A 25,675-nucleotide genomic window follows, 5' to 3' on the forward strand; every position below is an offset into this window, starting at 1 on the left:
TTGTCAAAAGAAGAAACTTTATTTTTCCCTCAGAAAATAGTAATACAGTCAGATGCAAATATAAATACTTTATCATTGATAAATATTCCAACTCACAGGGTTTAGAAGTTCATTGTCATGAATAAATCTTGCATCCCTACTCATTATCATGGTATACATGGAAGTAACATATATATTCTTATGGCTGTGAAATTGCATATCACACAAAATTGTTGAAAAAGTTCACACACAACAGGTTTTCTCTCTTGAGAAATGAAGATTTTGATAGATTACATTTTTGGTAGTGTGGATGGTTTGCAAACAAGGTAGAAATCTGAGCAGTTGATGATATTTTACATACACAGCTGTTGTAGTGCACTGATGAACCTCATTCAGGGTCAGTGATTGAGCCAACAGTAAGAGAACGGATAAGCCAAGATGTCGCGCCATTGGTAGTGCGCCACCACAGTTGGAAATCCGACACTACTTTGTTTTACACATCATCACCATGTTCGCAGTGAACTACAGTTGTTCAATCTTTGTTAAACACCCCTCAAGATTGTAGGACATTCAAAGTATTTTAAACGTGGAACATTTATCCTGCATATTCAACTATAGTGAAAAGTCCATCTTAAGGCTGCTTCCAATATTTACCAAAATTGCTCTTGGTTTTTTTCTCGTCTTCAATGAACCCAATGCTTTGGAATATTCACACAGCAAGAAATAAAGAGGCAATAAATGTGTTCAACTTTTGTAAAGGAAGTTTTCAAATTACTTAATATCCTTCTTTTAAAATGGCTCCATGGTAAGACTGTCAATGTATATACACAGAGAAACATCAAAAAACATGTGTAACAGCATATACAGAAAAACATCTCTAAGTGTTGTAACTATATGTACACAAAATTTTAGATAGATCCTTTGTATGGGCTTGAGGGGAGTAAAATTTCATTGTAAATACAACATCCCAAGCCAATTGAAAACTTATATTTTGAAAAATTTTAAGTCCAGAGATGAAAACACAATGTAATATTGAAAAATTCCGATTTTTAAAAAATTCACCCTTTGACATTGTAAATCAGGAAAAGTGAAAAATTGTGTGATTTATCATGTAATTAACTTTCAATCTTCAATGACCTGTTTAATAGAATCATCCATTCTTATTGAAAACAATAGGAATGACAAGGTTTTGGCAGTGAATGGGTTGTAACCTGTTCACCACAAATTCCCTGTACACAGGTCCACAATCACCATTGATGACCATGGGTTTGGGACCAACTCATGATGATGAAAGGATTACATTAACCCTTTGAGTGGCTGTGATTTTTCCCTCCAAAATTGTCATGCAACAGCTTACAAATTTTTTTGATATTTTTCTGTAATTTTTTTGACAATTTTAAACCAAATGAACATCAAATTTCAGCGTTACAGTGTTTTTTTCAAAATTTTGGCAAAATTCTGAAAATAAAATTGACTTGGGTATATTTTTTCAAGGCGGTAAAAACTCACTTTGGCGCTCAAAGGGTTAATGGAATTATTCTAACATGTACAAGCTATTCACTAACATGTACACACTATTCCACATGAGCTAAATAATTAGAGTACCAAGATGTGTTAAGTAATTTTTTGTCAAAATTAGGCTAAGTAGTGCACATCATTCAAAAAATTAACTGAAACGTTTCTCTCACTTGATAACTTTTATGACCCCTACATGACCTTACATCTTGGTATTTTTCATCGATATTGATCCATCAGTTTGCGATAGAAAGCTGTTACAAGCCATTCATACTCACATCAGGGTATCTACCCTCAGGCATCATCTTCAACTGTAGTAGTCAATCACTCATTTTCAAGTGGGTAGCCACATAAAAACAAATGTGTCTCCATTATTGTAGAGTGCTAATGATGTTCTATGAGTAAACATGGCTGACATGCCTTTTACCATATATGGACATATGCAAACTCACAATGACCTAAGGTATCATCTTCATCTGTAGTTGTCAATCACTGATTTTCTAGTGGGTTGCCACATAAAAACAAATGTGCCACCATTATTGCAGAGTGCTAATGATGTTCTATGTGTAAACATTGCTGACACACCTCTTTTACCATATATGGACATATGCTAATTTGCAGTGACTGGTCACCTTGACTGGTTACCTTTACTTTTCATTTGAGTTACTATTGTGATTTTCATAAAAACAAAGTTTGGCATTTTTTCTCACACAAAAAATACCAGCAAGTATGGTCATGTAGGAGTAACAATAATGGTCTACTGTAATGAAATTATCCGGTTTGGGCAAAGGCTGCCATAATAACCACCAAAATGGCAATGCATTTGAAATATAACATGAATGGTAAAGGACACATATTTTGCCCTGGTCATTAAATACCAGATCTGACCTTAGAAACTCTTATCTTTAATATCTCTCCTGTGTGACAAGGATTATATCGCTTGTTCCAAGACTACACAACTTCTTCGTTTTTCTTCAAGGCCCGGTAAATACAGCAAGAGAGAATGAGGCCCATGATCTGAGATAGGAAACAGAAAACAGGAAGTTAAATATACTGAAGAGGGAAAAAGCTGGTTGGTCTTCTACCAGCATGCAACATTCTTGACCTTCTAGGTCAATATAAATTATGATGTAATTCTGAATTCTAAGGGTAAGTAATTGAGGAAATAGGGACACGACTTCAAGATGTTAGAGAACTATTTGTTAGTACACTACACAGAAAACTGAAATATCCTATCTTTTGACTTCAGGGACCTATAAGGCCATTAAATGTTGAAAAACTTGGTATATATACAAGTCATTGAACGCTGTGCAATGGGGTTAGAATATTCCTGCTGTATCCTTGCTACGTTATTATCGAACACAGATGAAAGCAGGCAGGCAACAAGATATGAAATCAGATGGAATGAGAGATTATCCTATATGGAAATGAATACATAAGAACAACAATGCATGCATGAGATATAGGTTTGAAATGGAGATGTGAAAATATGGGACAAGTATAACGGAGAAAATCTTTGATGATGCATATTGAGTGCAATGCTTAACCCTTTCACCACCAATGGTCGGGTCCAAATCTATTGTTATCAGTGGTGATTGTGGACCTGCTCACAGGGAATTGGGGGTGAACAGGTTAAGAAAAGAATGGCTATATGACACAGCAAAACCTGCATGAACCAAATAATTCACAATTGCAAACAGTAGCAGTGTTGCAGTGTTTGATATTCAATTTTGAATTTCATTTGGTTCATTTTTCATGCACCACCTTTGTTTTTCAATCTTATAACGCTTCAGAAAGGGTAAACTATCATATAATGTCAGTGTGACTGCCCTATACCTGCTGTGACTGATTACTTTTTCATAAGCTTCTAGTTTGGGAGCTGTTTTAAAATTAAGAAATAACTAACTCCAATCATTTTGTAGGGCACTCTGTAAACTTTTACTGAAAAGTTATGTTTTATTTTGTAGAGATTGAACAATCCAGTTCATTTACATTGACAATTAATGGACAAAATTTCACGGTGTCAATTCCTGGCTATGTGCCCTCAGTCCATATACCTATACTTTGTGAGTAGTTCTGTGGTGGAAGACAGAACATGCCTACATGTACAGGGACGAGAAATTCTCATTTAACACGAGTTTGGGTTGGCACAGGTTTTGCTGTTTCATTGTCCAGGAGTAAAAGTACACACCAACCCTTTAAAGAGGAAAATGGATAGTTTGAGAGTTGAAGTGAGATCCTGCTACGCCACCGCACTATCCTTCTTTTTGAGTTCAAGGAAGATACACATGGAAAACACTAATCCAAGGATCTGTTTTGTGCAAGAGTGGAGAGTTAGCAGAGAGTTTAACAAGCAGAGAAAGGTACATGCGATAATAAAAGATTGACAAATATATCAGTTAAGGATTTTTATTACAAATTTGACATTATGAGCAAATTACGGCCTCTACATTTCAAAATTTTTTGAACTCTGAAACCCTATAACTACCTTGAACACCTGAAATTTCTAGCATAATACTAAATTACTAAACACCTTGGGTTCCGTAAAATTTTGATGAGCTCCTGTATATATATTCACAACACATTTAAGATGACAATTTTACTACATATAGTGGTAGTAAAAACAATATTTTACAGGGTTCAGGTAGTTTGCGATTTAAAAATGAAAGATTTAAACTTTTGCTCAAACTTAAATTTCCTCAAGTAAATTTTGAACCATTCTCTTTCAAAATGAGAAATAAAAATCTGAGGTCACCATGGAAATTTTAGGTCTCCAGAACGAATTATCCAATATTAGTGATATTTGAAATTCAAAATGGCTGCCATCCCTGTGTTATCTCTATGTGGGGAAAGATAAAATTTTTAACAACGGTAAACAATTTTTGAGTTGCAACACAACTATGGCGGGCACAAATACACGCATAAGAGCTGGAATTTCATTAACTAAGTCCATCATCAAGGATTGAAATAGCTATATTTTCAAAGACAATATAGCTAATAACAGGAAGCAAAAACCATTCTCCATACATTGGCTGGTATTTTCATGGTACATAAAATGTAAAAAGATACAGCTTACAGGGCGTTAACATAGAGACATCTGTGAGTTACAAACCCAGTTCTCCACAAAGTAGAATTATGCACTTTGCCTAACTTGCCCCCAGTGCTTTCAGATAATATTCCACTGTAAAGTAAATCTCACAATTCCTACAACATATTCAGTCATTGTTTTTAAGATTTGTTCAGCCAAACTCTGATGACACCCCCCACCTTGAATCTTATGGTTTCCTCCAAACGGTTTCAGTGAAATTTTATATTACCTGTTTTTGGTGTGCTATAAAGAACAAAATTAACAAACTATTTCCATTCTAATACAGACATAGGATTACTGTAAAGTCCTTTTTTCTATATATTTCATCATGACAGATGTTTGCTATGAAATAAAAATCCATTTCTATATGATTTTAGGCTGTCTGTGTATCTGTTAAGTTCTTTTCACTGAAACACATGATCTCAAACAGAAATGTTTCCAGAAAACATGGACCATTTTATTCAATGATTACAAAACTGTCAAAAACGCTTTCAATTTTTAACGTGTTTTCTGACGTTGTATTGCATATACCACAGAATATGACTTACCTCAATGAAAGCAATGCCAAGCCCTACAGCACCGACATATAAGATGTTGTCCATGAAGAAGTCTTTCAGACTTGTGTAGCATCCCACATCATACATGAACTCGTTGGGGACGGCTACGTTGTAACCAATACATGCTGTAGTGTTTGCTGGTTCAGGTCTATCACCATTTATGATGTTGGACGGATCCTCAACCTGGGGTCAAAGGTGAAAGTGAAAGGTCATAAGTTCAAAGGCAAAAGGTCATACTGTCACTTTTGCCAGTCAACAGTTTGTATTATCTACAATATTTAATCTTAACTTTCTCTGCAACACTATCTGTAAATTATAGTAAATGAAAGAGTTGATAATAATGTCTTTTTGTACCTGAAAAACATTTCTTTTTAAGTAAATTCAATAGTTGAATATCTATTTTGTACTTACTACATTTCTAAAAGTATTACCGCACAAATTCAAGTTTCAAAATAACACAGAATGTGTCATTTGGATTTTTCAAAAGATATATCTATACACAAAAGTAGCTCACGCCTTGAAAATGAAAGATGTAAACTTTTGCGTAAACTTTCCTTAAGCAAACTTTCAACCTTTCACTTTCAAAATTAAGAATAATATTAAATCTGGGGTCACCATGCAAATTTTGATACTAGAAAATCAAATTACCCAATATTTACTGATATCTAAAATTCAAAATGGTTGTCTTCTCTGCATTGCCCCTACAGGGGAAAAACAGAATTCCTGATTTTCATTAAAATAAGCCAGTGAAAACTTAATTTACTCCATAAGCTTGAAAATAAGCACCCACAAGTGGTAGGCCAAAATAATATTGTAGAAGCTTGAGAGTCCCACTAGCTGTCCTTGAGAAGCATACATGTACTTTCAGAGTTGCTACATGACTGGCTGTTTTTATCGGCAATTTTGCCACACTGCAACTGCAAATGAACGCCATGCCTTATTAGTAAGGCAGAAGTTGCTGTGCAGAGTGTTTCTACACACTGCCATGCCTTGTGTAGCAACTAAATGGTTCTTGGATGAAAAAACAGAAATTGGACAAGTATTGCTTGAGGGTTTTTACAAGATCCACAACATATGATTTGTGCTGCATTTGTTAGTGTGTTTAACCCTTTCACCACCATGGTTTGGTCCAAACCCATTGTTTTCTATGGTAAAGTTGGACCTGTATATAGGGAACTGGGGGTGAAAGGGTTAAGGTAGAGTGTACATTGTACCTCAGGGACAGACAGTCAGACTCAAACTTTTATAATTCTTTTCTGATCTACCACTTGTTGGGGTTCATTTTGAAGCTCTTAGTGTACGAAAAAGTTTTTGGAATTTCGAAAATTTTATTTTTCTCCCTAGAGTTAGCACAGGGATGGCGGCCATTTTGAATTTCTAATATCAGTAAATCTTGGGTAATTTGTTTCTCTAGTACCAAAATTTGCATGATGACCCCGGATTTTTATTCTTGGTTTTGAAAGAGAATGGTTGAATGATTCCTTAAGGAAAGTTTGAGCAAAAGTTTAAGTCGTTCACTTTCGAGGCGCATACTACGTTAATGTACAAACTCTGGTTAGAAACCCACTGTTTTGGGCTGAGATGAGATGTGCATGCATGAAGTGTACTCACATAACAACATGACAGCGGATAATCCAATGTAACAGTGGTACCACCGACTGGTGTGGGAGTTTGGTCAGAATGCCAATCAGTGCCTTGCCAGTCTGTATAGTTGTCAATGCCACAACATCCAAGCTGTAAAGTGACAGCAATTAACATATCCAAGTAAAAATACAATTTTAGATTTAAATACTTCTATTTTGTAATTTTTATCCTACGATTTCTAATTTTTCTGATTTCTGATAAAGTTGGTTCTAACAATTCCATTAAAAAGATTAATATGAAATTTGCTAAAAGCACACCAGGGAGAGAAGATACAGAAAATTTGTGACTACCTAATTCATAAGTGCACTACAGCTAAAAACATGATAGACTTACAAATATCTGAGCAGCGTTCCAAGCCGTGCTGTAAGTGTCTGTGGCGTCAATATCTTGGTATCTGTCCATACTATCTTGCATTTCACTTCGAAGGTAAGAGTCAACCTAGAAAAAGTATTGAGTATATATAGTTTTGTGAAACTCAAAAAGAATGTAAAGTTATGATCAACAGAAACAGAACTGGTTGCAAAAGCAAGCAAATACACATACTATATATTCATCAAAAGTTTTGATTGTGAAATGACAATTCTGAATTGTCAACAGGTTAAACCCGGAATTCAAACGGGTTCAACCCGTAATTCAAACTGGGACCACGCGACAAACACAACCAAGTGCATAAATGAGCATAAAAAGTACATGTATTTCTATATGTGTTTGTACACGTGGATTTGTTTGTATATACCGACATCACATGATTTGATCATCTCTTGGGCAATGAGTCTGCAGAGAACACAGTGCGTCCTATTTATTCCAGAGTAGAACCATTGAAAATTCTAAGTCACTGCAAGCTCTAAATTGTCTATTGACAAGAGATTGTTGATCTGTTGTACCAGATACTGACTAGTCTCTGGGTCATAGCTTTTTGAAGGGTGTATCTGGAGTGTTGAAACTTTTCAATGCAATACCTACATGTGTGAAATATGAGCGATAACTGTTGTCGAAAACTGAATTTCAGTGGATCGTGTTTACAGACTTACTTCAATGCACATACTGAAAGCCTGTGAGCTTAGAGACTTTAGCTGTATCAATAATATGTGACACATGCTAATTCTGGCACTAAACCACAGAATTACACAACAAATCACTAAGAATATCCCAGTTCAGGACAAGTAATTATGCAAATCAGCATTCCTCATTCCAAAATTAATTCACTCTCGCCATTACCAAAGAATCTACATACTTGATTCGATTCCAATCACACAACCACTCTTAAGACATCACGCTCACAGACAGACAGACAGACAGACACACTGACATCAGTACAACGATACTTCGCATTTGTGACCATAATATGAGCTAAAAATTCTCTTACCGTGCCTTTGAAAGCAAGGACGACAGCAAATGCAGCAATTTGGATAATTAAGACGACCAAGAGGATGATAAAATACTGAAAAATAAATCAAATAAATGAATCAGATCTCTGGCATCAAGCATCTCAGACTATGATCAGCACAACAAGGAAATTAATCGAACGATTTATAAAACCCTAAACGACAGGATTTGCATGTTTCAACTGATGGACAGTTGAGAAATACTATTATTCAGCCTCATCCTGCCAGGCAATTATATCCCTTCCTCATCTGTTGATTCAGTAAAAAGCAGTATTGAGCCAAGGGATGTAGAAAATTTTGGTTACAGGTGGCAAAAATAAAAGTACAGGTGGTTTCAAGTAGTGTATGGGCACATTAAGTCTGTGCAAAATGTCCTGATTTTTAAGAAAAACTAAATTTTCACAGCCAGCATTGAGCAAATTTGAGCTGACAGCAGGTTGTTTTTACCAGCTGCCGGCTATTTCTACATCCCCGGGAAATCTATTAGAATTTTTATCTACTTGGCAATTATATACAGACATAGCACGTGTTAGTCAGCAATAATTCCGTTTACAATATCCTTATCTTCAGGAGCCTTCAAATATTCCAGTCTTTGTCAAAATGCAACATGGGACATGTTTTGGGCTTCACTAAGTTGACCAACTTGACCTTATGGTGATATACATTGCATGAACTTGGCAGGAAAAGGAAAAAAGTTAGCGACGTGGGTATGATCAGTAAAGTTTACAGAAAAGTCATTTCTTTCCTTCATATACTTTTAGATTATCCTTTTGTGAGTTTATCAACATCTATGATTAAATGTAGCCGTTACCAAGCTACTCAAGGATGTGAATTTAATGTATAAACAAGGTCCCTCTATCACGTAGAGGGACTGTGGTATAAACAACAAGAAATGCTGAGTCAACATATTAGACCCAGAGTTTTCTTATGGGCAGAAATATTTTGTGGAGTCTTTCTACAACTGAGCATTTCATTAGGCCCTTGTAATTCATTTCTTTTTAACTGAGCTATGCACAAAATTTAATCAAAATTTCCTGGAAACTCTAACTCTAATCCTGTATAAAGTCACATTCACCAGTCCTCTAATGCACAATTATCTCTACCTTTAGATGAAAATGTCATTATTTTTTGTTCTGGAAAACTAGTAAATTTTCATGTTGAAAAACAAAGTGTGAATCTTGTAAAAACACACTCTGTATTCAATATGAATGTTTTGTTGACAACTGAATGTCAGTCTCTGGACTAAAATGCAGCTGTAAATGATAACATACAGTACTGGGCATTACACACACACACACACACACACACACACACACACACACACACACACACACATAACACTGTATTGTTGATTGTAATTAATTAATTAATTAATTAATGCATATCAACATAATTTTGGAAGTAAAAAAAGAAACTTTTTTTCAAGCAGAACAATAACAGTGGAAATGGATTGGAGTTATAGCTATATATGCTAAGGAAGAATAATTACATTGTTACTTGGAATTGCCATTTCTATTTTAACCAATACGGAAGCTGTTCATTTAAATTGCTGCAAATACATATTTCAAAATTGCAAATTAAATTATTTTCCAAATTCTCAACATTATACAAAATTCATAAGCAATTTATCTTCTAGTTATGCAACAGCTGCAGCTTATTATTATTAATCCATTCAAAAGATAATCTTGAAATTTCTCTCGACTAAGGACTGAGTTCATTGTGTTGGGTCCACTGAACCACACTACTGTCTAACATTGCTAAATTACACAATACGATTGGACTAAACCATTTGTCAATAGGGTATGTTATGTAACAGAAAACAATTATGGTTTAAACATATGGCACTTTTGAGGGGGCAATAACTTAACTTAGTTTAGGACTAACCAGAATCAGCATACACTTGTTCTGACAGCAGGCCCCGCAACAGCCCAGACCAGCAAGGATAAAAATAAACCCGCCAACAGCGATAAGGATGTACGCCCCATTCGTGACCGCAGGGTTGTCCATGATGGCCAAGATATCAGGCTTGTAGAAATCTGTGATTGTCCATATTCCAACACCGAGGAATGCTGCTCCAATAAGCTGTGGATGAAATATATGTCAACATCATTTCAGCTGTTACAATATGTAAATGAGGTGTATAATATGCTAATTAAGTTTATTAATATGCTAATAAGGTACAATAATATTCTTAAGAAGGAGAATAAATATAACTATTTCAATTATGAATCTGTAATATTGGGTTAAAATATCATATATGTGTAACCTAGTACAATTTTGCCAAATTACATGAGTCATAGTCTAAGGTGTTCAACACATTTTCAAAATGTCGGATTTCTACCGGTAGAACACATAAAATTATAGAAGTCAGGTGGAGTTTTAGTTTGTACAGGAATTAATCCCAGAAATGCTTATAAAATGAAAAGATGAATGAGTTCAGCTAGTTCCATGAACAAACATAATTTATGGCCATATAACGGCGATTACATTTGCGTTAAAAGTATTTGTGAGATCACCATAATGCATCTCGATATCATGCTGTTTGACCCACTAGCATGTGACATAGTTATTCAAAGTATCTTGAATTATGACTTAGATGTGACTCAGTGTTATAAAGAGGTCAGAAAGAGGTAAAAGTCTCAATGAAATTTGCACTACTATAACTATCGTTCTATTAACCGTTTGAGCGCCAAAGTCAATTTTTGTTGCCTTTATAAACTCTACCCTGTCAATTTTTTTCAGATTTTTGTGAAAATTTTGGTAGAAAACTGTAGCCAATGAAATGTGCTGTCCATTTAGTCTAAAATTATAACAACAATTACAGAAAAATTAACAAAAATTGGTAAAATATTGCACTAAAATTTTGGTGTGAAAAAAATTACAGCACTCAAAGGGTTAATGCCAATAGTATTAACAAAGCTTATGTTCAGAATTCATAAAGGTACATTATAATTTCTTTTTGGATAACCATTACTATTCTTTACCAATACAATATTGGTTTGTTGTATGACAGCAAAACTTCAGTCTATCTTCTCACAGAAGTCACTGACGACCCTTCGATATAAGATTTATACTTTGTTGATCATATCTTATGTCACAGGTCACAATAATTGCAGTGTTTATTATTAGACATCAGTGCATTTAGAAACACAAAAAATTTGGAAGTGAAACTTCCTTTTTTTTATTCTGAGTTGTATCAAATGTTGAAGAGAGAAAATCAATTCTATAATCATATCAACACAACATGCTGCTTTACATTTTTGTCAACTTTTATAGCCTAGAGACTGAAGGAACCACAACTGCATGCAGTCCTGAAGGGAGATTGGACACACATATTTTTGATACAGCCATGTGTCCCTCAATTATGAAAGCAATATTCATGATGATCATATACTCCTTGCAATGGTTAGGAATATGCCTTTCGAAATTGAACCTTGACCTCAAACAACACTTCCACCCCTCTTGTTGACCTAATTGACATCATGCAGGGACAGCTGAATAGCCTAGCTGGTTCAATAAATCTGTCATGTATCGCACTTCTCAGTTCTTGTTTGCAGATTGTGACAAACATAGGGCAGAGTCATATTTTCAGGTCACAGGATCCAATAATCTGCTATGAATCATAGTCACTCTGTTTCAACTGATGTATGAATGTATGGATGAGTGTATGTTATACACACATGCAGGACGTTCTTCCTCAATCCCAAATTCCAATTAATTAAAAACTAATACTATACATTCTATTTCAAGGAAGTACACATAGCTCAACTGCAAAATCATCATCCAATATACGAAAAGATGTTGTTGATTCAAGTTATTATCCTAAATTCACTTTTTTAATCATTGGTGGTGGATGCAGTTCATTAATTAAGGTGTTTACACGTATATTTGTGGCAGCCATACATGAGTAATGCTACTCAAAAATGATTTAGTCTTTAAAATCCTACTTATGCATCCATCTCCAACGTTTGAAAAACGTTCTGTTGTGACACTTCAGTAAGCATTTTTCCATAATTTGCATTTAATTTCAATTGTCTCACTGATATCAAATGCTAGAAGATACAACTAATAGAGCTTTCACCAATCTGGCAAACGATAATTGTGAATCTACAGGACTAAGCACAGTGTTTGACACTTCAATACCCTTCAGTTAACAAATTCGATGTAGTTGGGATTTGTGAAACCTTTGCAACATCATCCTCTGACTTTGATTCCTTTTTGCCTGGTTATCAGTCTTTCTCTACATGTAGATTACGTAAATCAAATGTTGGTAAATTTTCAGGTGGGGTCACAGTCTTTGTAAAATCGTCTTTACTTTGTTATGTTAATAGAATTCGTCATGTTGAAGATGGTATATTTCTTTTGTTCAAAAAAGAAGCTTTCAATCATGTACGGGATGTTATTGTTGGCATAGTGTATGTATCGCCAGAAGGTTCTTCGTTGTATAATACTGGAGAGCCAAACGGGATAATTCGTTTAGAAAATCGTATTGTTGAAATTTTTAGTCAGTTTGATAATTGTGATTTGGTACTAGCAGGAGACTTCAATGCTCGTACCGGTAATTTAGAAGATTTCATAGTTAAAGACAGCGACGTGGATTCGTTTCTTCCATTTGATGTAGATGATATTAACTTTGACACACCTAGAAATTCAAAAGATGATGTCATTAATAATTTTGGTAGAACCTTTCTTGACTTATGTTGTAAGTTTAATTTACATATTTTAAATGGCCGCTTTGATGGCGATACAAATGGTGAATTACATGCGTTGCAAATCAGGGCACGAGTACGGTTGATTACATTGTTGCTTCCAGTCGCTTATTTGTAAACATTGTAAACTTTAAAGTTGACAGTCTTGATCTTTCTGATCATTTTCCAATATGTTGTAAATTCTCCTTTCAAATTGATGCACTACAGAATATCCCTGTTAGGGAGAGGTTATCGCATCACCTTACTTTAAATATCAATGGAACTCTGAATATACTGACACCTTGCGTTCCAAATTACTAGATGAGAAAAGCCAAGGAATGTTTTCTGCTTTCAGTACAGAAGTATCTCTTTTGCATGTTAATGAAGCTCTGAAGTTATTTGAGAATGTTATTGGCCAAGCCTGTGAAACTTTGAAAACTACAGTTGGAGGTGTCAACAATAATAGAAATTACAAACAAAGTAATGCATGGTGGGATGAAGAATGTGCACGAATGAAGAATGAAACATTTAAATTGCTATGTAAATTTCGGCGTTCAAACAACATTGCTGATCTGGTTAATTACAAAGCTGTAAGAAATCAGTTTAAGAACCTCTGCAGAGATAAACTGAAAGCTTATCAGAATTGTCAAAAGCAGCGTTTAATTTCCTCATGTAATGACCTGAAGAATTTTTGGCAAGTTGTTAAAAAACTACGTGGTACTACAAATGGTGCTTTACAAGCAAATATCTCACCTTCCGAATGGTTTAAGTATTTTCAGGAGTTATTGAATTGTGAGGGTAATATTATAAAGGATGTAAATTCAATACAAATGTTAAACGTAAGATTAGTGAGCATGATTCCTTTTGTGATTTATGTAATGATAATTGTCCACGTTCTGTAAACCAAGTCGTTTCGGAACAGGAAGTACGTAAGGCCATAAATAGTTTTAAGAATATGAAAGCTGCAGGTCCAGATGGATTTGTTGCTGAAATTTTCAAAGCTGCAAATGATATTATTTCACCGCACTTATGTAAGCTTTTTAACGCCATTTTGGAAGCTGGGCAATATCCAGAAGAATGGTGCAAGGGAATTATCTTTCCTTTACATAAACAAGCGACCTAGCGCCGATATAGCTCCGCTGTGTTTATGTAGAGAATAAGTATTTTTTACACATGTTGATTAGGAAGGTGGAAATCTTTGATAGCTCAATGCAGAGGCCAGAAAAAAGTGGCTAAAATAAGCTGCAAAAATACACAATTGAAGATTTCATCATACTTTGAATATATCACATCGGATCATCCCTTAGAACATGTCAACCAAAGCTATCTGATGAGTAGCTTTTTGAGAATAAAATTTTCTGACCAAAGATGGCAACAATTGCCCCAAAAAATGAAATTGCAGATTTCATCATAATTTCAAGAGATCAAATTTAGTTCACAACTTCATCTATAGAAACCTGTATACCAAATTTCAAAGCTGTTAGACCAGTACTTTTTTGAGAAACACATTTTTTGACCAAAAATGGGAAAAATTGCCCCAAAAATTCAAAATTGCAGATTTCATCATTATTTTTTAATAAATATCATTTAGTTCATCTTTAGAAACCTGTATACCAAATTTCAAAGCTATCGGATGAGTAGTTTTGGAAATACACGTTTTGACCAAAAATGGCAAAAATTGCCCCAAAATTACAAAATTGCAGATTTCATCATAATTTCAACAAATGTCATTAAGGTGATCTGTAAAAACCTGTATACCAAATTGCAAAGCTATCAGATGAGTAGTTTTGGAAATACACATTTTTTGACCAAAAATGGCAAAAATTGCCCCAAAAATACAAAATTGCAGATTTCATCACAATTTCAATAAATATCATGTAGTTTATCTGTAGGAACCTGTATACCAAATTTCAAAGTTATCAGATAAATAGTTTTGGAAATACACATTTTTTGACCAAAAATGGCGAAAACTGCCCCAAAAATACAAAATTTTAGATTTCATCAGAAATTCAATATATATTACTCAGTTCATCTATAGAAACGTGTATACCAAATTTCAAAACTATTAGACCAGTACTTTTTGAGAAATACATTTTTTGACCAAAAATGGCAAAAATTGCCTTAAAAATGCAAATTTGCATATTTCTGCACAATTTGAACAAATCTGAAATAGATCATCCCTAGGGACATATGTACCAAATATCAAAGCTATCTGACAGGTAGTTTTGAAGAAGAAGATTTTTAAAGATTTTTTTACCAAAAATGACAAAAATTGCCTTAAAAATACAAATATGCAAATTTCACCACAATTTGAACAAATCTGACTGAAGTCACCCTAAGTAAACTGCATATCAAATTTCAAAGCAATCGGACAAGCGGTTTCAGAGAAGAAGATTTTTTTACCAAAAACACCAAAAATTGCCCCAAAAATACAAATATGCAAATTTCACCACGATTTGAACAAACTTAAGTGTGGTCACCCCAAGTGAACTGCATATAAAATTTCAAAGCAATTGGACTTGCAGTTTCAGAGGAGAAGGCAATTGTTGACGGACGACGACGACGACGACGACGACGGACGACGGACGACGGACGACGACGGACGACGACGGAAAATCAACCTATTTGATAAGCTCCGCGTCGCTGACACAGCGGAGCTAAAAAGGGTCTTTGCATGATGTTAATAATTATAGAGGTATTTCTTTATTATCAGTTTGTAGTAAGATTTTTACTAAAATTTTGAATCAAAGATTAGTAGATTGGACCATGGAAAATAATGTAATTGTAGAGTCTCAAGCAGGATTTAGAAAAGGTTATTGTACAATTGACAATATATTTTGCCTGCAAGCTCTAGTACAGAAATATTTATCTTTGAAAGGAGGCCGTTTTTATGTAGTTTTTATAGACTTTTCGAAAGCCTTCGATCGTGTCAATCATGAACTCTTGTGGCATAGATTAATCTCATATGGTGTTCATGGTAAAATTTTGAAATTATTACGATCAATGTATTCACAACTTAAATCATGTGTGAAATGTAAGGATGGCTTAACTGACTACTTTAAATGCACTATTGGTACGAGACAAGGATGCATGCTAAGTCCTCTTTTATTTTCATTATTCATCAATGAGTTATCTAACTATATGTGTAATGTACAGTCTAGTGGGATCTATGTCAATGAGGATGTTCCCACAATTGGCATCTTAATGTATGCCGATGATATTGCTGATTCTGCCGATTTGCCAATAAGTTTACAGCGTAAATTAAACCAACTCGAGCAATTTTGTAAACAATGGGAAATGGAAGTCAATCTATCCAAATCAAAAATTATTGTATTTCGCAACGGGGGGTATCTTAGAAGATATGAAAAGTGGTTTTTCGCAGGGCAACGGGTTGATACTGTAAAACATTATAACTATTTAGGGTTACTTTTTTCATCAAGGTTATCATGGTCTCCTGCAAAGTCAAATCTCGTTGCAAAGGGGCTAAAAGCACTTTTTTCAGTACAGTTAACTATTAAAAAGCTTGGTGGGATGTCGATATTGAATTCTTTTAAACTTTTTGATGCAGTTGTTGTTCCTGTATTGTGTTACGGTAGTGAGATCTGGGGTTTCGAATACTCAGAAAGTATCGAGCGTGTACAAGTTCAGTTCTGTAGATTTTTGACAGGCGTAAACAGCAGTGTAAATACTTCGGCCGTGCTTGGGGAATGTGGTAGACTCCCATTATGTTGTATTTATTTCAAAAGATGTATCTCATACTGGTTAAAGTTACTTGAAATGGGAAATCATAGATATCCGAAAGCATGTTATCTTATGTTAAAACGACTAGATGATGCTGGTAGAATCACATGGGTTACACACGTTAAAAATCTCCTCTTTCGTTACGGTTTTGGAATTGTTTGGCTGGAACAACAAGTTGGTGACGCCAAGATTTTCTTGATAAATTTCACTCAAAGGCTAAATGACTGTTGTAAACAAGAGTGGCATTATAGTTTGACAAATTCTTCAAGACTTAGTGTTTATTGCGAGTTCAAGTCTTTGCTTGAGCCAGAAAAATATTTGGATTACCTTAGCTACAGTCGTAAACGAATATTAGCAAATTTTCGTTGTTCCACACACAAACTTAATATAGAAATCGGTCGTCATCTTAATTTGCCAGTAGAACGGAGAATCTGTATGTATTGTAAAGAGTTTAAAAATATCACAACTGTAGAAAACGAATTTCACTTTATTTTTCTGTGTCCACTTTACGAGGATTTTAGAAACATTTATTTCCCAATGGAATGGAAATTTAACTTACATGGAAATAAGCTTGTGGAAATCATGTCATCGCAAAACAAAGACAAGGTCTCTCAACTTTCATTGTATCTATTGAATGCTTTCAAGAGAAGAGAAACTTTACCAGACTTACCTAGAATCTAATCTATTATTTTATGTATATGTACATTATTCAAATGTTTTTTGGTAGATATGTAAAATTGAATCATAATCCACTTAATAGGTTTTGTACTTCATGTCTTAGGAACAGTTTATGGACCAGCTCACTTAATAATGTAAACTTTGTAAACTCTGTGCGAGGGGCTGAGGCCCTGCACTGTGATCAAATAAAGTAAAGTAAAGTAAAGTTAACAAATTATGCAACATTGTCTGGTTTCAACCAAAATACGAAGCAAGCAGGAACTAAAAATTACAGCCTCGCTCTCTTTGGAATAATGCACTAACAATAACATATCAAGGCAATTAAGGGAACAAAAATGTTAAATTTTATTGGATTTCAGTAGGAGATTCTATAAAGGAGCATTGTACATGTTTAGGCACATTAAACAACAAAACAGTTATGCCAAATGTCGACAATGAAATCGCATGTGTTCATTTGTAAATTTATGACTGAGGTCAAAGGTCACAGCTAGCTGTTCAGCTAACAACCAGTTGTGCACGTACATGCCATTACCCTGCAACATTTGCTTGCTTAATGGTTCAGACATGAATACAGTAGGTGCCGTAGAATGGTCATACAGAGCGCACAAGCTTCTGAAAGGTTGCTAAGTAGTTTTAGAAAACTACTTATCCTGAGCAGAGTTTTTATACCACCTGAACAAAAACAATGATTAGATTGTGTTCAATTATGTGTTCAATTTCCTCCTTCCTTTTTCAACAAAACTTTTTTTTTCTCCCGTTGAGTTTGTTCAAATTATTAGTCAGCTCAAACACTGATACATGCACAGATAATATTCAAAAAAATTTCTCTATCTATTCATCTCTCTCTCTCTCTCTCTCTCTCTCTCTCTCTCTCTCTCTCTCTCTCTCTGATGTTTATCATTATCATACTTACAAAGAATATCAAATTGAAGACAATCATAAGTATCTTGGCGCATTGTGCGCAACCATCAAGGCTCTCACCCATCTTTCTTTGCTTTCCCTTCAACCTTCGGGTAAGTTTGGAAAATTAAACCTGAAAATAACAAGTTCAATACATGAAGGTTAATATACATGTATGTTCTTTGAACATTATTTGACGGGAGTGCTTCGCAAAATTAAATAGAGAATTCGCATTTATAAAATAGTGGTTGTCCTACAGAGAACTTTGACAACACAACATCACATCGTAGACCCAGATTTTGCACAGTTAAAGTTTGATTTGTTTAGGGCCAATAAGAGCCTGTTTTGGGCCAGTTTGCTTTACTCCCTTCAACTTTTGCCGTCAGCATTGCCACACTGAAGTCAGTCATGTTACTATTATAAACGTCATCTCTCTTGTTTATTTATTGTCATTACTATGAGTCTTAGTTTTTGATCTTTCAGACACAAATATCTTTAAAAATTATTTATAGCTTTTGAAAAGTGTTATTTGGATACAAGAAAAATTTATGCCATGAATATTCATTGTGATCATGCAAAATATCTACTCCATGAGCTATTCATTGTAACGTAAACATTATTATCACTGGAATTTTAAAGGTATACAGTCACCTGTCATTTAATATGCCAATATATGGTCAAAGGGGCGTTCCTTGGTATTCAAAATATCCATGTGAGGGCACTGTTTTTAAAAAGCGGCCACCCGCTTAAAATCTGTTATTGGTTAGATTTTCTCTTTCCATGGTAACTGTGGCAAAATTGGAACAGGTGACAGTATACCTTTAACTTAAGCATGACTCGACTTTAATATAAACCCAATACTGGTTGCTATAGAAACATCTTACATAAATATTATTGTCTTCTATTTGAACCAAAACACCATGAATCGCTATTTCACAATGATCCAACTAACTTTCATATCTTTCATCAATCCCCTCACGATTTTTTGGGAAAAAGGCCATTTTTAGTCTCTCAATGGTTGCCATAGAAATGTGACAAAAAGATGGACATAGTTTTCGCTCTATCTCACTGACACTAAAATACACTGTAATGTTCAAGACAACACTACCTACCTTAAATGGACGTTATTGAAAATAGCTATTTCAAACATAAATTAGTCACCATGGAAAGGGGTCAATTTAGTTCATTTCTGTGGACATAACCAATCAAGATTGCAATTTTAAGGGGCGATACACCAAACATAGCATATTTTGCCCAAAAATCACTTTTTGGCAAATATTCATTCAATTTTGATTAATTTGTTAACCCAAGATTAAAATATTGGTTGGGTTCACTTTTTAGCTGGTTAAACAGTTGTAAGTTGCATGATACAAAGGTGTTAATTTATGCAAATGTATGTAAATCAACCGATTTCCTGGCTACTTTTCCCTCTCAATTTCAAAATTCCAACTCTACCCTGGCTTGTTCAAATTTCAGAAATTTTCACATGATTTCTTTAAATGCTACATAACAAAATGACTATTTTGTTTGGCAATAAAGTTCTTACTTTTTGAACAAGAGGCATTTTAATTTTGCTATACATGATTTTAATCCCTCTTTTGAGTGTCAGTCCAGGCTTTCAACCCTTGCCATTTTAGAATGAGAATAGGTAGTGCCAAATAAAATAGTCTTTTTTTTCTACATATACACTTCTTCCATGTGAAATATTACGTCTCAGAAAATAGTGTCAAATTTCTTACTTAAATTTTTATCATTAACCAAAATTGAGGTTTTTTACCTCAAATATACACCAACTTCATCCTTTGAGTAAATTACTGCTACCATACTAAACTTTAGAGTCTCTGCTTTTTGAAAATATATAGTATGAGGTGGTTCCCTTGTCATCTTTGATGAGAAATATTGCTTTGAAAAAACTGGTTGGCAACATGCGTCTCCACCTTAATATTTCATATGACATTTCGGTTGATTACCATTATATATGGAAACAAGAAAATTAGAGAGAGAGAGAGAGAGAGAGAGAGAGAGAGAGAGATACACAAAACTCTTTAGCTGGGAGTTGTTATACAGATAAAATCAGTTTTATAGCCTAACCTTGCAATTTAGAGTGCCCTTATTCAAACACATATGCGGAAAATAGTGTTGTATTCATAGAATTGGCCTTGAATGCAGTTCAATACTGGACAATAGGCAAAAGGCGTGATTTTTACAGTTGAGTCCTAAGTGGATTTCTTCACTGTTTACAACAATGCAGGTTTTCCAGAGGGGCACTGTGGGGTGCACAGATAAAGTGACCTCATTGTGATACGAACGGTAGTAAAAGAATTGAAGACATATTAACATTCATAGTGGGTCTGTAATTAATGAAAGACCCCCCTGCAAGGTTAAATTCTACAAAAACATAACGTAATTATGCTTGCTATTTTGCCTTCATTTCCTGAAGTCACTTGACTAAATTAGCATGCATTTTGTTAATGATTAGTGGAGTTGTGGTAGGACCTTTTTGAAAAGTATAAAAGTTTTTTTTCATGCCTCACAATTGCTTGCAAATTGTCGGCCTTGCTTTTTTTGACATTGTCTTGAAAAATAAACCAAGCGACCCAGCGGCCGATATAGGACCGCTGTGTTTTACAGAGAATAACTATTTTTGACACATGTGATGAAGGAGGTGGAAATCTTTGATAGCTTAATGCAGTGGCCAGAAAAAAGTGGCAAAAATAGCTGCAAAAATACACAATTGAAGATTTCATCATACTTTGAATATATCACAGTGGATCATCCCTAAGAACATGTCAACCAAAGCTATCTGATGAGTAGTTTTTTGAGAATAAAATTTTCTGACCAAAAATGGCAACAATTGCCCCAAAAATAAAAATTGCAGATTTCATCATAATTTCAAAGATCAAATTTAGTTCATCTATAGAAACCTGTATACCAAATTTTAAAGCTGTTAGACCAGTACTTTTTGAGAAACATATGTTTTGACCAAAAATGGCTAAAATTGCCCAAAAAATTCAAAATTGCAGATTTCATCATAATTTCAATAAATATCATTTAGTTCATCTATAGAAACCTGTATACCAAATTTCAAAGCTATCAGATTAGTACTTATTGAGAAACACATTTTTGACCAAAAATGTCTAAAATTGCCCCAAAATACAAAATTACAGATTTCATCAGAAATTCAATATATATTACTTAGCTCATCTGTAGAAACCTGTATACCAAATTTCAAAGCTTTCAGACCACTTTTTGAGAAACACATTTTTTGACCAAAATGGCAAAATTTGCCCAAAATTACAAAATTGCAGATTTCATCATAATTTCAATAAATATCATTAAGGAGATCTGTAGGAACGTGTATAAACTTGCAAAGCTATCAGATGAGTAGTTTTGGAAATACACATTTTTTGACCAAAAATGGAAAATGCCCCAAAAATACAAAATTACAGATTTCATCAGAAATTCAATCAGGGGTTTCACTAAAATTTGAAGTAGAAGGCCATAGCTGCAAAGTAGGGGGCCAATTGCGTGCGGCGGGGGGTGGGGGGGGGGGGAACGGCATGTTGACCTTTGACCCAACACATTATTAATCATTCTTCACACCAACTCATTTCAGTGTTTCAACCTTTTATTTAGTAGCATGATGTTATTACAGTTACAATTTAATCCTCTTTCTACCAAGCTCCATAGACAAAACATGGAAATAACTACAACTTGGGGAAAAAGAGGATTAATCAAATTCAAGATCACTTGTACGAGTAGCCATGGCCTGTATGTCCTTTGGCACTGAAGATGTAGATGAGGAGGCTTCACATGATGATGATGCAATGCCAGTGTCTGGCTGAACGGTTTTGTCACAACTCGATGCCCATCTGAGATAAAAAAAAAGGAAAATGAAGAATCCAAATCATTGGAAATGCTAACATAATTATCAAGATCACCACTTGTCTACTCATACAATAATAGCTAGGAGCAAATTACCCATATTTACTTTAAAGTTTTGATAGGCAGTGGGAAAAAATGATGCAAGTGTAACTGTGATTGGCGAAGCAAACTAAGTAAGGTAAATCAGCACACAAAAAACATGTATGTTACTTTGGGAGTTAATATAGGCAGCAAGACTAGTGTAAGGATTTAAGTAAAGTTATTACAAAGAAAAAGCAGTGTTACAGTTTTAAATTTAAGTACTAGGTACGTGCAACTTAAACAACAATCCCATTAGACCGTGGCACACCGAATTTTAAAGGTATTATTACTTACGCTGTCATTTGAAAACTTATCCTGAAAAACAATTGTACAAAAGAAATATCAATCTCCGTGTTTACAATCAGCTGGCGAACAGAAACTGGGTACGCTGACGTCACTCATCAGTTAAGTTTCAACCTATGACGTAAACTGTGCGCATTGCTATTTGTCGACTGAAATCATATTAATAATAATTGTCATCTTAATACAAACAATACTCCATAGCAGTCTACATTCAAAATAAAAATTCAGGTACAACAAAATTGACAAAACGTAGCGAACGAACCCACGTACATGAACGTCCATCTCTCGATTGTTTGGTCTTGAACGTTGCACACAGTTGACCAACGATGAATTATTTCGACAAAAATTAGTGAAACTCGGGTCTAAATTCTTTCTAAAGAGGTCCATAACTTCCAAACGAAGCTTAAAGCTTACCTTTTAAAAAGAAATCTTCAATTTTCCGCCATTTCGGCGGACCCCCACTTCACAAGCTTCCCTGAAGACGTGTCCGCTTAGCCGACGACGCCATAATGGAATCCGTTTGGAAAGTGTGACTGGTGACGCTGACGTCATTATTACAATTACTAAGTGTGTCCCGGATGCGCTATAGTCACGCCCCCTTCTCATCGTGCGTCCTGTTGAGTACATAGCATCGTACGTACTTTCGTCGTACTGAGGTTACGTGACGCAACGCTGGATATTTGACCATGTTCGATCGGTCACGACCATTTGCTCAGCAAGTTCGTCGATTTTTTCATTAGAAACAACTTCGAATTGACCTCTTTTTTACTCAAGGGATTGACAAATATCTACCTACAATGGGCATGAACGAGTATAAAATCAAAATAATCGTAATGGCTTGAGGAAAAGTAGACGGCCAGTTCAGTGCAAGTAGCCGGCCAACTGGCCGGTGGCCGGCGCTTAGCGAAAACCCTGTCAATATATTACTTAGTTCACCTATAGAAACCTGTATACTGAATTTCAAAACTATCAGACCAGTACTTTTTGAGAAATACATTTTTTGACCAAAAATAGCAAAAATTGCCTTAAAAATGCAAAGTTGCATATTTCTGCACAATTTGAACAAATCTGAAATAGATCATCCCTAGGGACATATGTACCAAATATCAAAGCTATCTGACTGGTAGTTTTGAAGAAGATTTTTAAAGATTTTTTTACCAAAAATGACAAAAATTGCCTTAAAAATACAAATACGCAAATTTCACCACGATTTGAACAAATCTGACTGAAGTCACCCTAAGTAAACTGCATATCAAATTTCAAAGCAATCGGACAAGCGGTTTCAGAGAAGAAGATTTTTTACCAAAAACACCAAAAAATGCCCCAAAAATACAAATATGCAACTTTCACCACGATTTGAACAAACTTAAGTGAGGTCATCCCAAGTGAACTGCATATAAAATTTCAAAGCAATTGGACTTGCGTTTCAGAGGAGAAGGCAATTGTTGACGGACGGCGACCATGCAAATCAACCTATTTGATAAGCTCCGCCTCGCTGACAGCGGAGCTAAAAACTCTGATCTCAAAACATTTGCAAGTATACCACTGTTGTGCTAAAAGGTTCTTCAAACTATTGTTCCTCATATACACGAGAGAAAGAAGAGAGAGAGAGAGAGAGAGAGAGAGAGAGAGAGAGAGAAGAGAGAGAGAGAGAGACAGACAGACAGACAGACAGAGAGAGAGAGAGAGAGAGAGAGAGAGAGAGACAGAACGCTTGGGGCAGAGTACATGTATTTTGACACTGCACCATGTGTCTGTCTAAATACAATGTAGCATTAATTTACAAAGGACTGACAACAGCTCGATTTACATCAAGGATAAAGTCGAATAACAATCGATCAGTGCGAATAATGCTTTGTCGTTGCGGCATCTATTGTAAGACTTGCTTCTTCATGGACACTGTCAGTGTCAAAACTCGAGGGGGTATAAACACACTGGCGGTCAAACACCGCCGGATCGCTTTGCGCTGGGCGTCGGATTAGGATTATAAAACCAATACTTTTTCATTGTAAACGTTCGTGGCAAAGTGTCCCCAAAGGTCAGCTGCAAGGGCGGAGACCTTTTCAACAATTCTCTTGAATTACATCATTGATGACGTGCTTGAGCCAGCCTGACAAAAGGATTTACATTATGATTGTGTGCCTAACCGTAAGGAAGTGGTCAATGGAGTGTGCAAGTTAATTATTGCAATTATGCTAAAAACCTCGAAATTATGTAAGGGGGTTTTAGTCTGATGGGCAAAATTTTGGATTGTTCCGTATTTATAACATGTCAATATACAGATAAATATGTTACACTCACATGCCCATTGGCGAGTTTTTAAAATTATTCAAATCATTTACAGACACACAACGTAAGATGCGTCATAAAATAAGGTCGAGAGTAAAATTGACTTGGTTAGATTGGAAATTAAAGATAGTAAATTTAATTGTGCACAAACATCACCATTGTTACGTGTGTTGACGAAATTATGCTGAAATTATGGTTGTAGTACTGTTGACCTACGATATTCGCTGGCGACATATATGTAGTGAAATCGGCCATATTATATAGTCTCGAATAAGCAACCATACGGTATCACTCTATCCGCCGTAAAACTACTCTTGTTGGCTATGTATGTAAAGATCATGAGTCGGTTTTGTGTTTACAGATAACAGTATTGCACTCGGTAGTAAAAGTAGAGTAGTCCGTTATGAATGGTAGGGCTTCTGTCGTGAATTGTGCCCGGGGAATTAGTTGTGTTGCCCGGTTGTGTGGTTAACAGTACTTTTGGTATCTGTGCGCGCGTCAGAGACAGATTTTCACTATGAAAATTGAGCTTTCGATCTCCAAATTTTTTGTACCTTTTTACACATAAATGTTACACAAATTGACACATAAAAGGCGTGAACATGAGGCGTCCGCGTCAAGCCTGTCAATATTGAACTTGTCTGTATGTGAATTTTTGTCGTCGGTGTCGAGTGAAACCGTATGGTAACGTGCCGCGAAATTGTATATGTGCATGTGATCAAAGTGCACGGACTGGTGATCTTGCAACCAGTTATAAAGTATGGAGTCCCTGTCACAGTTCAGCAGACGGCGTCTCTAAACTATTCACATTTGGCGTGTGGCACCTGCAGCGATCATTTCCAGTTGATATATTGTCATAAGACGTCGACGGCGAGTTCACTGACAGATGACAATCCACACCTGAGCTGTCACTGCAGACGATATCACCAACGAGCACCACAT

The 25,675-nt window shown here is 35.2% G+C and overlaps 1 protein-coding gene across 4 annotated transcripts in view; it reads right to left on the reverse strand.

Annotated features, from left to right (window-relative positions):
* LOC139139790 (tetraspanin-18-like) overlaps positions 1–25,675 on the reverse strand; it is a 25,920-nt gene continuing 245 nt past the window's right edge. For 2 of the 4 annotated variants that reach the window (XM_070708715.1, XM_070708706.1), the window contains exons 2-9: positions 18,189–18,308; positions 10,053–10,250; positions 8,150–8,224; positions 7,117–7,221; positions 6,751–6,873; positions 5,131–5,322; positions 3,690–3,805; positions 1–2,511 (exon numbers count right to left, since the gene is read on the reverse strand). In XM_070708715.1, coding sequence (XP_070564816.1) covers positions 3,737–3,805; positions 5,131–5,322; positions 6,751–6,873; positions 7,117–7,221; positions 8,150–8,224; positions 10,053–10,250; positions 18,189–18,260 — 834 coding nt within the window. In that variant the 5' untranslated portion in view covers positions 18,261–18,308 and the 3' untranslated portion in view covers positions 1–2,511; positions 3,690–3,736. The remainder of the gene's footprint in view (positions 2,512–3,689; positions 3,806–5,130; positions 5,323–6,750; positions 6,874–7,116; positions 7,222–8,149; positions 8,225–10,052; positions 10,251–18,188; positions 18,309–25,675) is intronic. The other 2 variants (XM_070708733.1, XM_070708723.1) reach the window with 1 other exon arrangement.

Source organism: Ptychodera flava, chromosome 1 (assembly GCF_041260155.1).
Source record: "Ptychodera flava strain L36383 chromosome 1, AS_Pfla_20210202, whole genome shotgun sequence".
NCBI classification, from domain to species: Eukaryota; Metazoa; Hemichordata; class Enteropneusta; family Ptychoderidae; genus Ptychodera; species Ptychodera flava.